General features: G+C 51.7%; 2 protein-coding genes across 2 annotated transcripts; both read left to right on the top strand.

Annotated features, from left to right (window-relative positions):
- Positions 1-1,061: 1,061 nt before the first annotated feature.
- Positions 1,062-4,934, top strand: LOC308228399 (transmembrane protein 45B-like; the record flags this gene model as incomplete). Its single annotated transcript, XM_080631697.1, has 5 exons — positions 1,062-1,245; positions 1,584-1,796; positions 2,752-2,936; positions 3,748-3,893; positions 4,817-4,934. The coding sequence occupies 5 exons, from the start codon at positions 1,062-1,064 to the stop codon at positions 4,932-4,934; spliced, it is 846 nt and encodes a 281-aa protein (XP_080487823.1).
- A 6,924-nt stretch (positions 4,935-11,858) lies between these two features.
- On the top strand, positions 11,859-14,603 carry LOC308228398 (transmembrane protein 45B-like; the record flags this gene model as incomplete). Its single annotated transcript, XM_080631696.1, has 5 exons — positions 11,859-12,045; positions 12,222-12,434; positions 13,056-13,240; positions 14,143-14,288; positions 14,474-14,603. The coding sequence occupies 5 exons, from the start codon at positions 11,859-11,861 to the stop codon at positions 14,601-14,603; spliced, it is 861 nt and encodes a 286-aa protein (XP_080487822.1).
- Between the last annotated feature and the right edge of the window lie 862 nt (positions 14,604-15,465).

Below are 15,465 nucleotides of genomic sequence, written 5' to 3'. Positions count from 1 at the left end.
GCCCTGCTTTGAGTCTGTGTTTAATTACCCAGTGTCAATAAATCTCTCCCTTTAAATCACACCTGCAAAGCTGCTAGAGAGAAAATAGCATTTCCATGCACAGCTTTTCCACTCCTGGATTAAATCCCCTCCTAAATGCATTGGCATGAAACCCACTGTGATAGCTCATAGGTGTTCTGGGACCAGCCCCGTGTAAGCTGTAAGGACATCAGCCCTGTCTGTGGGTCACCGCATGCACCGGGGTGGTGTTTGCATGGGGAGGCAATGTTTGCTCACCGTGAACTGTTGGATGAGGTGGCTTGGTTAAACCAGTTCAATTCAGGCAGGTTGGCTCCAGAGGCTTTAGCAGGTCTGATCTAACCCAGCACATTTTCCTGCCCAGGGACAGCTTCCTCTAGGAGATGGTATCTGCACACAGGTGAGCTCTGGGGCTTCAAAGGGAGAAACAAGGTGTCCCTGGGACAACCTGGCCTGAAATCAAAGCCTCTCAAAGGCCGGCAGCACAAGCCATGTCGCCTCATGCCCCAATTGTCCTCTATGCAGGAGGGAGGCAACAGGAGAATAAGTGGTGGAGAGGCACTGGCAAAGAGCAGCTGTGGCATTGCTAAATGGAGAAGGAAGTCCTAGGCACTGGCAGCAGAGCCTTTACTATCAATTAAAACATCCTAGTTGACCAGCCTAACACAACTGACCTGTGGGGGGCATCAAGGCAGGTCCTCAAAGATACACTGGAGCCCACAGGACAGAGTTAATAGTTTCTCTACCTAATTAAGCAAAGCAGAAAATGGCAAACAGGAGCTGACTGGGTTAGAATTGCTCTAATTCCCCTAGGAAATGGGTCCCTGGCTCTCCTGCCTAGCTTGGTTGTGATCCTGGGCTCTGCATGGGGCAAATCCCAGCTCAGTGATGCTCCATGGAGAGCAGAAGGGATGGAAGGAGGTGCTAAAAAGCCCACCCTGGAAGGGAACCCCCATTGTTTCCATTGCTATGTCAAAGAACTGGTGTAAGTTGTATCATGACATGGCTTTTCCTTTGCCTTGCAGACAGAGGAGGTTGTCAGGATGGCAAACTTCAAGGGTCACGCGCTTCCAGGCAGCTTCTTCCTGCTCTTTGGGCTCTGGTGGTCGGTGAAATACCCACTGCAGTATCTCAGCCAGAAAGTAACTAAGAAATCCCACAGGATTTATTGCTTCCAGCGTGTGGACGCCATCGAAGGGGGACTCAAAATCATCTTTGCTCTTGTAGGTAAGGGTTGTATTTTACTGGCTATGCTGGTAACTTTCCAGCCAGTAGTGATGCCTGAAATGGAGCCCTTTCTCATAGAAACTACACGTGGAAGGACGAGTCTTTGATGTTCATCTTGTCTTGATCTCCAGTAGAGATTGATGTGAAAAGGCCAAGTCTTGTGTCCCTCTTCAAACTGAGCTACCACTAATATAGCCAGCCCTGATTTTGATATCCAGTCCTTTCTCCTTCATGCAAAAACACCCCCTCTTGCTTCAGAGCCACCCCAACAGCAATGAGTAGAGTCAACAATCATTGCAAATAAGGCATGAGGACCACGTGCTCTCGTGTCCATGCAGGGATGCTGGCAGAGCAGTTCGTCCCGGATGGTCCTCACTTGCACCTCTACAGCGGGGAGAACCGTGACTGGGTGAAGCTGATGAACTGGCAGCACACCACCATGTACCTCTTCTATGGCATCTCTGGGGTGGTGGACGTCTTCACCTACCTCTCCCCAGTGATGCCACGGGGTCTGGATCGCCTCACGCTGTCTGTGGCTGTGTTTGTTGAAGGTTGGTGCAAGGAGATGCTTTATTTGGGGGGGGATGCTGAAGGGTGAGTCAGAAAGGGACCAGAATTTGCCAGGCTGAGATATTGCCCTGAGGATACGGCATACTGTAGGTGATGTATTATCAGAGCAAGATGGGAAATACAGGCATCAATAGGTCCTGGCTTTGCTTGGTTTGGGGTTTCTGGGGTGGCAGCAGCACAAAGCAGCAGGCTGAGTTTCCTCATCATGATAAATGGCTGGAGGATGCTGCATTTATCTTCCATCTACAGAGCTGTTTGCGTGCCTGTGTTCTCCCCCGAGAGCCATTAATTGCGGTGCAGGCATTGTCACCCTCATACGTTTGCACTGCACGTGGCAAACTCAAGTGACTTATTCCAGCTTCAGCACATCATGGATATCATTTTGTCTTCAGGCTGTCTCGCAAGTCACGAGTCAGGATTTCAGGCCCCTCTTGGAGCACGCAGGCAAAAGGCACAGGGAAATGAAGGTCTTGCTTATGTAGAAAACCCATTAAGGAAGGCACTGCTCTTGTTATTTTCCCTTCCCTCATCCCAGTGGTTTTCCAAGTCACAAGGGCAGCTCAACAAGCACCATTTGGTACATAAGAAAAGGAAATCTGTGTCTACAGCTCTCAAGAAAATGGTGAGGTTTTACCAGTAGAAAAGCAGGACACAGCAGGACCCTGACCATGACGAAAGGGTGATCTAAAGAGGTGAAGCAAACCACCTCTTTTCTCTGGTTTTGGTCCCCATGTTGCTCAGATCCTCCTACCCCAAGGTTGGGCATCTCATCCCTTAAGGATGGTGGGATGCCAGGAGACCCAAAGGGATGGTGCTATGTGGAGTGCCTTGTTTTCATGGTGGCCTGCCCCAGTTTGCCAACCAGGCAGCTGATTCTCCCTGCCAGGGCTCTGTGGTCATGGTTGGAGTCACTAACTCTAACCTGGTATTTTGCAGGTTGCCTCTTTTATTACCACGTCCTTCACCGCCCTTTGCTGGACCAGCACATCCACTCCCTGCTCCTCATCGCCATCTTCGCAGGGGCCTGCAGCACCATGCTGGAGGTCTTCCTGCGTGACAACATTGTCCTAGAGATGTTCAGAGCCGGTGTCACCATTGTCCAGGGAACGTGGTTCTGGCAGGTGGGTTCTCTTACGGAGCAGGGCAGCGAGGTAGGAGAGCAGCAGGCAAAGAGGAACAGAAGCCGCACATCACACATCAACCACACGTCTCTGAAGGATGACTTTGCCAGGCTCGCTTCATAAATAGATCATAACCTCCAATGAAAATGTGCTTATCACTGGTCATCTCTGATGGTTGCTGCTGCTGAAGTTGCTGTTTGTCTTGGCTTATGGCTTCTCTGGGGGGAAGAGCCCATGCGAGCATTACCAGGGAATGAACAGGATCTAACAACCAAGTCCTAATTGCTTAATGTGCCTAATGCACCCTGCAGCACTCCCTCTGGTTTAGAGGAAAGATGCGAACCCCACCAAGCAATAAAATACAGCCAACTGCTTGCTTTGGTAGGAGGTGGGGAGGCAAAGAGATCAGGGGGAGAGAAGCACTCCCAGCACTAAGGTGACAAAGAGAAATGTGAGCTTCCTCCTCTTTTGCAGCTGTCCTAACTCAAACCAGGCTTTATTCAGAGGATAAAGACTGGGCTGAGCTTGTAAAGTGCTAAAGTGGGAGGTTTTAAAGGAAGGATAGGAGTCTGCAATGCAGTGGGACAATAGTGGTGTGGGTATTGTACAGAATAAGACAGACCACAGGAGCAGACTTGCTTTGTGTGGTCTCTCATTGCAAGGCTGGACTTCCACTGTCCACTTCCACTATCCTGGTCAGGGCCCAAGTCCCTCGGTCACCACGTGGATCATGGTGATGACAGAGATGGACATAGAGCACATACATTGATTTCCTTTCCCCCCAAGGTAATACATTGCTTGTTCCACCCAGATCGGTGTCGTGCTGTTCCAGCCATGGGGAAGCCCAATGTGGGATGAGAAGGACCACAACAATGTCATGTTCCTCACCATGTGCTTCTTCTGGCACTGGGCAGCCGCCGTGGCCATCCTGGCTGTAAACTACGTTCTCACTTACTGGTATGGCTGGAGCAGGGATTTGGGCAGGAAGGGATGCGGATGGCTGGAGTGGGATGAGGATGTGGTCCAGCCCATCCTGGAGTGCAAAGAGCCGAATAAGCAGCTCCTCACTACAGCAAGTTTCAGGGCACAGTCCCAAGGGTGCACGTGATGTGTTGAGTGTACAGAATGCAAACCAGTGTCAGCAAGAGGCACGGGCATTAAATGTGGAGAAGTCAAATAACAGAGACCCTGAAGCTGGGCCTGGGAATCACACTGTGTTTTTCCTATGTATCGAGTGCTGAAAGTGAAACTGTGATTCAATAGAGCAATCAAAGCGTTACCAGGACTCCCTGACACTTTGTTCCATCCTTTGCAAGGGTTTGAAAGCTGTTGACAGTCATTGACAGCTACAACAGCACTGTCTGATGGCTAAAACAGCACCAGCCCTCAGCACGGCTTTTCCAAGTAGATGGGAAGGGGACATTATCCCACTTTCAGGGGTGCTGCTATGGCCAATGGACCTGTAAGGGATGCTGCATGGCTTGCTGAGACATGGTTGGACTTGATCTTCAAGGTCTTTTCTAACTTAGTTACGGCTGCCCCATCCCTGGCAGTGTTCAAGGCCAGGTTGGACACGGGGGCTTGGAGCAAGTGGAAAATGTCCCTGCCCATGGCCATGGAACTGGATGAGCTTTAAGGTCTCTTCCAGCCCAAAGCATTCCATGATTCTATGGGTGACAGATGGGATAGTCTATGCAAGCAAATAGACGCTGAGCAGAATAAAATCTCCTCAATTCCCACCCAAACAGCATTTTGGGAACTCTATCATAGTTTCTTCTCTTCTGTATTCAGTACAAGTGCATTGGGCTCCCTTGAGCATTCCGGTGAGTGGCAGTGGTTCGGGGTTCTGCTAACAGTGATTTATTGCTCGTGTGTTCCAGCTGCATCCAGAGGCGCAGGGGAGGCAACGGAGAGCCTTACATCAGCCTCGGAGTCCGGCAGCAGAAGTGTGACCCGAGCTCCGAAGCCACCTTCTTGAGTGGATCTGATGAAGAGTGAAGAGGGAGCAATCGCCTGCTCCAAATATGTGAGGAATCTGCTTTCTAGAAGACAAAACCCAGCACTAATGCGAGACTCCTGGTTTGGGAGAGCAAAGAGAGGTGGCTCCGTTCTGCTCCTGGGAAGCACATTGAGCACGCAGGGGGGAGCTGCCCTCCATCCATACCCCAATATTGCCTTTTCTAAGCCAGCACTGAGTTTCAGCCATAAAATTAAGCATGGGAATTTGACGTGACAAGATTGCTTCATCCTACGGGTTCCCATGTGTGTTCCTGTAGTGATGGAAGGCACCCTTTCACCTGACTTTTCCAAGGGCATGGAGGCTTTGACATGCTGTCCTTGGAGTCAGGGACACCTCCAGTCTGAGACCATGTACCTCTGGAACAAGGCATCACCCCAAGGAGGAAAAGAGTGTTGAGTGTGAGTGGATGTCAGGTTTGCACCACCACTATGGCTCGATTGTGCACAAAGCAGATTTCATTACCGAAGCATTGAACTACTGAACATCGAACACTGAGCTGTTTGTGGCTTTCCTGTTCACTTACAGGCTGAAAGAGTGAATAAATGTGAAGTAAAAATCCCCACTGAGCTGATATCCTTACATTTAAGACTGATAAATTTCAGAGAGTGTGATAATAGCTTCGACAAACGCATCTCTCAGACCTGCAAAGCCTGGAGGACTGTAAGATACGCAGCTAAGCAGCAGGCATTCCCAAACCCTCCCAGTTTTCCATTGGGAATAACCCAATGTGAGAGGAAACAGGCACACATTTTGGTTTGAGCCTTCCTTTGCCAGCTGATTTCTGGCAATGAAAGGGACTGGAAATGTCCTCAATGGGAGGAAAAGATGCATATATATATATGTATATATACGATAAACACCAGCCCAAGCTGAGTCTGTTCACATCTCAGGCCCCGGGGCTGTAAGGATGCTCCGTGTGGAAGCCTCCTCCCTGATGTCTCACAGAGGGGGGATGGATGGCAGCTGAGTGTAGTGCTTGCTCATGACTGAAGAGGAAAGCAGCTACAGGCAGGGCCAAATGTTTGCTCACACCCAGGGAAAGCAAAGCCCATCTTTGGGCACCCTTTCCCTTGTGCAGAGCCTCTTGCAAAATAAGGGGCTGTAACGTGGGTTTTATTGCTTGGTAACAGTGTTATGAAGCCTAACTGGCTCTCCTTGGACCCCAGCTTCCCTCTGTTTCCACCACTGAGATGGTTCGTTTTGCAGGGCTGGATCCCTGCGTTATTTTCCCCTTGGAAAACACTCCCGACATCCCTATTCCCATCAAATAGCCACATGAGGGCAGCACTAGGCCAGGCTCCTTCACCATGCTTCAGGCTGGCTGAGGTTGCAGTCCCCATACAGCCAGCCTTGCTGAAAGCAGAGGTTATTCCCATCGCAGGGAGCACAGATGAAGGCTGACCTTGCTTTTGGAAAGCATTCTCTGCTTGGGAAGGTGGGAGAAGGTTTATCCAGTCCTTCCCTGCTCTTTCGGCTGCTCCTAATGGAGCTGCTGCCTCCTTTCACCCTGAGGTTTTCTTTGTCTCTTGTCACTGCATGGCCACAAGAAGCTTTTTCCCTCTGTCTAGAATAGTTTCTGCCTGCCTCATTAATCCTTGCTCCTGCAAACTCCCCAGCACTGTCAGGATAGCGCTTCCTAATCTGTTTTCCAGCTCTGGGGCACATTCTTTCCCAAGGTATGAAGGTCAGCCAAGGAGGAGGGATACAGGCTGTGGTTAAGGGGAAGAATGCAGGTGATGATCACTTCTGGAGCAGGAATAAGCATTGTCCTTTTAGCTAGAAGAAAACCATGTTTGTAAATAGCTCAGGTTTTGGGGCCGGTTGTCCTGGATACTGATTTTCACCATATAAACTGAGTTATTACCTAGTGTCTTTGTACTGAACCCACTGGAGGGGAATGGGGTATATGTGTAGTCAAATGCAGCTCTGGTTTCAAAAGGACTCATAACAGGGGCATGGAGGTTGCTGGGTGCATGGTGAGTGGTCCAGAGATGCTTTATTATATAGTGAGGTGCCCTCACAAGCCACTGGTTTCATACATGTTATGGTATATACATGCTAAAGGGAGCGTTGCTTTGAACCAGGACAGTACTAAAGGAAGTATTGCTTTAAACACAGCCTTAGCATCACCCAGTTGTCCTGGACCATACGTTTCACCATATCAACTGAGTTACCAGCAAGCGCCTTTGTACTGGACCCATTGGATTGAATAGGGGGTATATTCATAACCAAATCCAAAGCTGGTTTTAAAAGGCCTCATTTCCTTGACAGAGATAGGATCTGCTGCTGCTTCCACCCTTCCTGGCCACGTTTATGTAAGGCTGAAATGACGGTGTAGGCAGCAGAACAAGCCCTGCCCCTGCTGTTACCACCTGCTTCACCTCCTCTGGTGCCTGTTTATGAGAGGCAGCGCTCGCATTCGTCATAACAATAATAACACTCTGCACTTCCCAAACACCCATCCATCTGCAGCGCCCGGGCTGCTGGCGAGCCAGTAATTAGATTGTGCCTCCCACCACCCCCGGGGAAGCACGCAAACATTATCACATCTTCCCATTAGCAGCGGGGCTGGATGGGGAACCTGCAGGGAGAGGATGCTGCACTCCCAGCTGAGGAGAAGGGAAAAGAGGAAGAGAGTAACGAAATGCACTTTGGGGTTTAGCTTGAGATCATTAGAGAGGTAGGAGCAGGTCAGATGCAGATCTGCATCCCCCTGTGTCTCCCTGGGAGGAAGAGGAGATCAGGCTCATACATGGAATGGTTTGGGTTGGAAAGGACCTTAAGATCATCCAGTTCCAACTCTCTGCCATGGATACCTCTCATATCCTCAGGAATACCTCACATCCCTAAGGAACTGTGATGAAGCTGCGTCCATTGATGCCCGCAGTGATTTTTATCCCACGCGGTGTGTGAGTGACCTGCTCTGTGATTTGGAGGGGACGTTGCCATCCTTTCTCTGGGTACCCCATGGTGTTCCCATTCAGTTGTCATAGCTTTATGCTTGTTTCCATCATGGGGATGGTTTGACAGGCTAGAAACCCCTTTTCCTCACACCACTCCATCCAGCTATAACTTCTTATCCCTGTCTGACTGCCGGGACTTTAATATAAGTTACCTTTTCCATAGATACCTTCCTCTATATGCTTTACTCTTTGCTGGCCCTTTAAACTCCATGGGAAATGGCACCTTCAGCCTCTGAGCAGATCCCTTTCAGCTGAGCATCGTTTCCTCCCCTCTCCCTGCACCTGCTGCCTTCCCAGCTTCCATTGTCCCACTTCCTGCAAGGACCTCACTCATCCTGCTTGGGAAATGCCTTTGTGCTGATGGTTTGTTGAGCTGGGTGCTTGGAGAAAGGAAAACTGAGCTGCAAAGAGCCCCTTGCTGCTGCTGTTTTGCCATTGAGAAAAGTACGTTTCTGTTGTGTGTTATTTTTAGGGTAGGTCTGTAAGGAATTGCTCCTTTAAGGGGTGAATTTCTCTCTCTACTTGGGTTTAACGTGGTAGCAAGCTCATGAAGTGAACCCAATGAAGCCCTTTTGCTGCTCTGGGCTTCCTCCATGGCACAGGAACCTTTTGTGTGTGTGCTCAGCCCTCTGCACTGTGCCTTGCTTCCTGAGCAGGATTGGAGGTGAGCAGTGATGTGTGCACGGCGTGGCTGTGTGCCAGCACCACCACCAGCTCCTTGTTTTCCTTCCTTCCTCCTCCTGCTGATATGAAGATAAGGGCATAAAGCAGCTCCTGGCTACAGCTTGGTGGCTTTTATGGCTGTGCTGGAGAGCAGCCCATCATTGCTCCTGTGCTGTTCCACCACTGGGACTTTCCTGCCTCACGTGTGGGGCTCTTGGCTGATCCTGCAGCCTTCCTTGAGGTTACTGTGGGTTGCACGAGGAGTTGTGCACATGTGGCTGCAACCCATAGAAACACCGGGTTGGGGATGCTCTGCGTGATGGTTAGTGCTCATGTTTTACAGTAACCAAGGGCAGGTTGGACGGGGCTTGGAGCAACCTGGTCTAGTGGAAGGTGTCCCTGCCCACTGAACTAATGAGGTTTAAAGTCCCTTCCAACACAAACCATTCCATAGCTGGAGATTTGGGCAGTGCTGACTGTTTCTGCACCACTAACTTGGTGTTTCAGAGGGAAACGGGGATGCTGGAGGAGTCTGTGGTGTTTATTTCCCTTGAGGCACTTGTGTTGCTGATCTACACAGCCATCGAGGTGCTAAGACTGGGCCACTGCCCCCCTTCCCTTGGCTGCTGTGGGCTGGGAGATGGAGCTCACAAGGGCTCTGCTTTGATTTGTGAGCTCCTGGCCCAAAATCTCCTGCTTCCAGGCACTTATTATAACCCCAGACCCCCCTAACAGGGTTATTATGTACCTGGCATCCCAGGTTAGAGCCCTTCCGTACCCCTCAACATAAGAACTGAACGTGGTTGCCATGGGGATGGGAATTGGCTGCTCATCCTGATTCTTGTGGCAAATTCCAGGAGGCTGGAATTTGGTTGTTAATGGCAGACACGAGGTGTTCCGGGTTGGGAAAGCTGCGTTGACTCAGCGCGCTTTGAACTGCCCTGCAGGATGCTCAGCTCCAAACATCCTGTGTGAGGGCCACCTCCCCCGGGTGGCTTCTCCTTTATCTGCCTCCTGTGAGTAATAACAGCTCCTCGCTGCCACATCTGGAGCAGGAGGAGGACGGACAGGAGCCACAGGTAAAGTCTCCTATGCATAGAGAGGAATAGTGCTGGTGAAAGGCTGTGCGAGGGGATGGATGTGGCTGCTTGAGCTTGGGAAGAAGGGATGTGGGAGATTCCACCTCTGCGAGGCAAAGGTTTAGCATCGTACTGGTGGAGGAGGTCTGCCAGCAACCTGTGTCTTTAGCCCTGTTTTGGGGGGGATTATCGTGGTTTGGAGCAGAGGATCAGCGGGAAAGGGAGCTTGTGCCTCTTGGGTGAGTGCTGTTGGCACAAGAGAGATGTGCCTGGGTAGCAAAGTGGAGGAGGATGCACAAAGAGAAGCCCCTTCAAACAAGTATGGCCAGGCAATGAACTTGCCCTCTGCTTATAGGCTGGCTGTCCGATGTTTGCACCCATGGGGATACTCATACACCCACATGGGAAGGCATCACCCCAGCAGCATTGATCCCCCTGCATCAGCTGGAGCAAGGCCCCATAAGAGGCCATAGATGGTGATGGACACAGAAAGCCTGGAAATGGGGCAAGAATGCTGTTGTTGCCGAGGCTGGTAATACTGTAAGCGCTCAGCATGAGGCACAGTAAGGAGAGCAGGCAGCTCCAGTATGGCTGTTAAGCAAAAGCATCACAGGCTGGGAGCCCAGGTAATAACTTGCGACTGCAGCTGTATTTCAGGTCCTGGGACAGACAAAGCAGCTCCCAGGAAACATAAACACCCAGGAGCTCTCTTGGAGCTTTAATCAGCTTCTGTGTGAGCATGGACTCACAGGCAGGGGATGGAGGAGCTGGTGGGTGAAGGGGTACCAGGTCTGGGCTGTTTGGGTGTCTGGGGGTGCTGTTCTGCACCTCCAATGTGTGAGCTGAGAGAAGGCACTGCTGCTTGGAAATGAATCTGGTTCCAAAACAGTGGTGGTTAAAAAAGGAGCTTTTCAGGCTCTTTTGAGTGAGTTTCTGCTTGGTTTGGGACAGCTCTGCCAAGTGAGAGATGCTTCAGTGGCTGCTCAAGCGCCGTGTCTGGGTGGTGAGAAGCAAAGAGGACTCCTAACAGCGACCAAAGGCATTGCTGAGAGGTTGCAAAGTAAAAGGGTCCTTGGCACTGTGAAGAGTGAGGTTATCGGGGAGGGGAGAGGGATGCTGGGGTAGGAGGTCCCAAGGAGAGCTCTGGAACGGAGTGGTTTGGGTCTGCTGGTAGCTAAAGCAAAAGGGGGGGCGGTGCTTGGAGGATGTGGGGTGATAGATCCCATTCAAGCTGGGAGCAGCCTCTGGAGCTTGGTTGTGTGTCCTTGCAATGTCTGAGCACGGGGATGTCTCTGTTCTCCTCCTCTCCTCCAGTTAAGCACATCAAATGACAGTTCCTGATGTCTATCTCGGTCAAGGTGTGCTCCTGACTGCAGCTTCATTGTCCTCAGTCCCTGGAGGACAATGGTAAAATTTGGATATGGATGGTGCAATTGTGTGCTGCTTAAATGTGCTGTAATAGCATTTGTCCTCAGTCACTTCAGCGTGCAGGGAAGATTTGTGCCCTGGACTCGGGATCTGGGCTATAATCAGACTGGAGTATGAGCTAATCCTAGTGCCGGCATCCAAAATAGAGCAGGAACCATCCCCAGTGCCTGAACACGCTCCTGGGATGGGGCGTTTCTCACCTCCCTGGAAGGCTGTTCAGTAACTTCCCTCCCAGAGGGAAACCTTGATGTGGTGTAAACAGGTTTGGGCCTTCCCCAGGCTCCCAGTGGAGATGGAATGGGTGATGCTAACTCCGCTTTGCCGGTGCGCTCCAACCTGACCTGGGCCAGCTCTGCAGAGCCCTCCCTCACCTACAGCATTGCCACACCACATCCTACCCTCGTTTTGCAGTGCTTAATTACTTTCTAGTGTGGGAGGACTCGGAGAACGTGCTCATCCAGCCTCTGCAATTCCCTTTGGTATTTATAAACACGGCGCAGATGTGATTGGTAATGCAAGGGCAAGGCGGTGAGATAGCTTCAGGGTGAGTAATGCCTCCTCCTGTGCACATCTGAGCTGCTGGAAAGGACCAGGAAGCCTTGAGGAGGGGAAGAGAGATGCCAAATTCAATGGTAGCACCTCTGGTGTTCCCCTTTTGCAGCTGATGGCAGAGCCATGGGCCCCTTCTCCCTCAGGATGCGGCTCCATGGGGATGCTTTGGCTCAGCCCCAGGCACTGTTTGTCCTTGCAGGTCCAGCAAGAGAGCCCCATGCCAACAAGTTTCCTTGGCAGTGCCCTCCGGGGCACCTTCTTCCTCCTTTTTGGTCTCTGGTGGTCAGTGCGGTACCCACTGAGGTACCTCAGGAGGAAAGGCAATGCAGAGAGCCAGCCGAGCCATGGGACCCAGCACGTGGAAGCCTTCGAAGGGGCGGTCAAAGCTCTCTTTGCTCTAGCAGGTAAGAAGTGATGATGAGCCTCAATGTCTCCTGCTGCTGCATCCCTTCTCCCATGAGGCTGGGGATGTCTGGGGTGGGTTGGCATGGGGGGGCTTGTGGCTGTTCCTATGGGTGAGCAAAGCCATTCCAAAGGAAGGTTTCCTGCAGGCTTGTCCCTTCCTCCCCTCTCTGCGCAGGGATGCTGGTGGAGCAGTTTATCCCCACTGGGCCCCATTTGCAGCTGTACAGCCCCGAGGCGCGCGGCTGGACCGACCTCACGCGCTGGCACTACACCACCATCTACCTCTTCTTCCTCCTCTCCGGCGTCGTGGACCTCATCTCGCACTCCCGGCTCAAGCTGCCGCTCGGCTTGGACCGGCTCTCGCTGTCCATGGCTCTGCTCATTGAAGGTGACAGCATGGTGGTGCATGGGAGAGGGGGCAGGATGGGGTAGGAGAAGGGCTCTGAGGGCCACCAATGGGCAACAGCTCCAAAGCCCTGTTTTGAGGGCAAAAAGCACTGGTTGCATGTCCCAGTGTCCCCGTCTCCAAGTACGGATCCATCTAGGGCTGGATTCGTATTTGAGGGTGCCCCCCCCTCCCCCCCGCACAGGGGATGCACAAGGACCTATGGATGTGAGCATCTCCTGACAAGCTCTGGCAAGGCTCTCTTTGGAGTTGCAAATAGGGGTTGTCCTCCCACCTTGGTTGGATGCACAGAGGGAACAGAGCCTGATTCCAAGGTCCCCATCGCTGTGCTCCTCCTGATGGCTCTACAGGCCTGGCTGGGCATGGGGAACACCACAGGGTGCTCCGAGGGCAGAGCAGACCCTGTGCTAAGGGCTGTGTGGTCCTTGCAGAGTGAAGGTGATGATAGCAGGACGTTTGCTGGCATAGTGCTGTCATGCCCATGTTGTGCTCTTCCCGCCAGGTGGGTCATAGCAAACCCTGGAGCAGTCTCAGTTTGCAGGGTTCAGTTTAACACCACAGCCCAGAGCATCCATTTCTCACGGAGGTTTCTTCTCTTGGCAGGTTTGCTCTTCTGCTTCTGTGACTACAGCGATGCAGCACTGGATCATCACCTCTACTCCCTGCTGGCCATGGGTATCTTTGCTGGAGCCCTCTGTGCCCTCCTAGAGGTGTTCCTCCGAGACCACATCATCCTGGAGATCTTCAGGACCAGCTCCTTCCTTCTCCAGGGCTCTTGGCTTTGGCAGGTCAGTGCATATCCAGTGCTGTTTGCTGAGCAATGGGCTCCATACCTGTTCATTACCTGTTGGGGTTAAACTTGAAGGCTGGTTGGAATATCTTAGTAAATACTCCATAATATAAGAGGATGAAATGAGGTTTAGCACCAAAGCTGTCATCATGGAGACATGCACATGGAATGCATGTAGAGACAGGACAAGGAGTGATGGGTTTAAACTGGAACAGGGGAAGTTCAGGTTGGATCTAAGGCAGAAGTTCTTCCCTGTGAAGGTGCTGAGGTGCTGGCACAGGGTGCCCAGAGAAGCTGTGGCTGCCCCATCCCTGGCAGTGTTCAAGGCCAGGTTGGACACAGGGGCTTAGAGCAACCTGCTCTAGTGGAAGGTGTCCCTGCCCATGGCATGGGGTTGGAACTGGATGAGCTTTAAGGTCCCTTGCAACCTAAACCATTCCATGATTCTATGGACAAACCTGCATGCTAAATGGAAATTAGACCCCATGAGGGTGGGAAACCTCAGTCATGAGCTTTTGTACCTGTTATTATGTTGGATTTATTCCTCTCTTTGCTCCAAGTAACTGGAAATAATTGGGGATCTTGCACATAACCACCCAGCTTTGGGCCTAGGGAGGAATGCACAGCCTGGCAATGTAGCCGTTGGGTTGCCATCCTTCTTTGGGGCTGCACTGTGGGTCCTAAAGTTACCTGCAGAGCATCCCTGTCCTCCTGAAACACACCCCTGTGGGGTGACAAGGATGCTTGGGGGATGCTGAGGACAGTGGCCCAGGTATACCTTGGGTTTATTGTGCGTCCAGCCCATAGCCAATTGGATAAAACAGAGGGGGAAAGAGATGCAGGATGCACTTAACAGCCTGATGTGTGCTGATGCTCAACACCTCTTCTGCCTGTGACCAGATTGGGTTTGTGCTGTCCCCTCCATGGGGAGGACCAGGCTGGGATCAGACCGACCGCAGCAACTTCATGTTCCTCACCATGTGCTTCTGCTGGCACTACGCAGGGGCTCTCGCTGTCCTGGCAGCAAACGCTGCTGCATCCCGCTGGTACGTGGGGGAAAAGGGAAGTGCTGGAGGGTCCAGGTGCTATGCATGGGCTGGGATGGCCAAGAGCATCACCTAGGCCCATTATTACTATGGAAATCCAATGTGCCGTGGGATAAGACAAGTGGGTGTCCATGGAAAGGATGGGCTCTGCAAATACCTGACCAATGTCTCTGTGTCCCCTGCAGCTGTAACGAGTCCTGCCAGCTGAGATTTGGGGCCATCGACGTGGAGCTGGACTGTGGCATGTGCATCCGCAAAGGCAACAAGAGCTCCAGCGGTCCCCTGCTGCCTGAGAGCTCCTTGGATGACAAATGAGGCTGTGTTGGGCATGGAACCTTCTTCCCCACTGGTTTAGAGCTCTCAAATGAGGTTTTGGATTAGTCCTGATCAGCTCCAGTGGCACTCGATGGCAGAGCATCAGAAGTGGGAGGCAGGACCCCAAAGGTGGAGTGCGGTAGGAGATGGGAAGCCTTTCGTTGCGCATCCCTTTCCCGCACATCCCTTTGGTGGCTGCAAGAGCAAACCAGGCTCATCCAGGAGGGAATACTTCATATTGTGTGTTGTGAACTGCAGGACTGGTTTGCTGGTGGAGTCCAAGCAACGAGGCCAATTTGGCTGGTTTGTTTTAACATGATCCTTGCTTCTTCCAGCCAAACCAGTGTCCAAAGCTCCTGGTGGCTGCTGCTCGCTCTGGTGTTAATGGAAGGGGTTTTGTACAAAGGTTAATGTGCACAGGGTATACGTGGTTGCCAATAAAGTACTTAAAAGAACCACCTCAATGAACCTCTTGAATATGAAGCCTTGAGATTGAAGGGCATGGTTAAGGTGACATTTGGCTTTGCAGTGATTTGAGAGGGTGGATGCAATATTGGAGGGATGGGACTTACTGCAGCCAAATCTGCTTGGGGAAAGGGGTGGGTGGCCAGGGGATGGAAAGGATGGAGGCTGCTGTTGGCACTGCCATGTAGCCTCTCTCATGGAATGGTTTGGGTTGGAAGGAACCTTAATGGTAAGTCTCTGAGAGCAGCAACCTCTTCGGTCACCTCCAAACAAAACCTTTCAACTCTGGGTCTCTGCTTTGCACTTGGTGTCTGGGGGTACGTGGGGTTTGCTCCCCTTAGGTCCCTATTGGTTGGCAGCAGAAGAGCATGGGGAGATGCTTCCTGCCGTCGAGGTC

Source organism: Psittacula echo, assembly GCF_963264785.1.
Source record: "Psittacula echo genome assembly, chromosome: 18".
Taxonomy (NCBI): domain Eukaryota; kingdom Metazoa; phylum Chordata; class Aves; order Psittaciformes; family Psittacidae; genus Psittacula; species Psittacula echo.
Note: the sequence above shows the minus strand (reverse complement) of the source record. Positions and strands in the feature narration are given on the sequence as shown.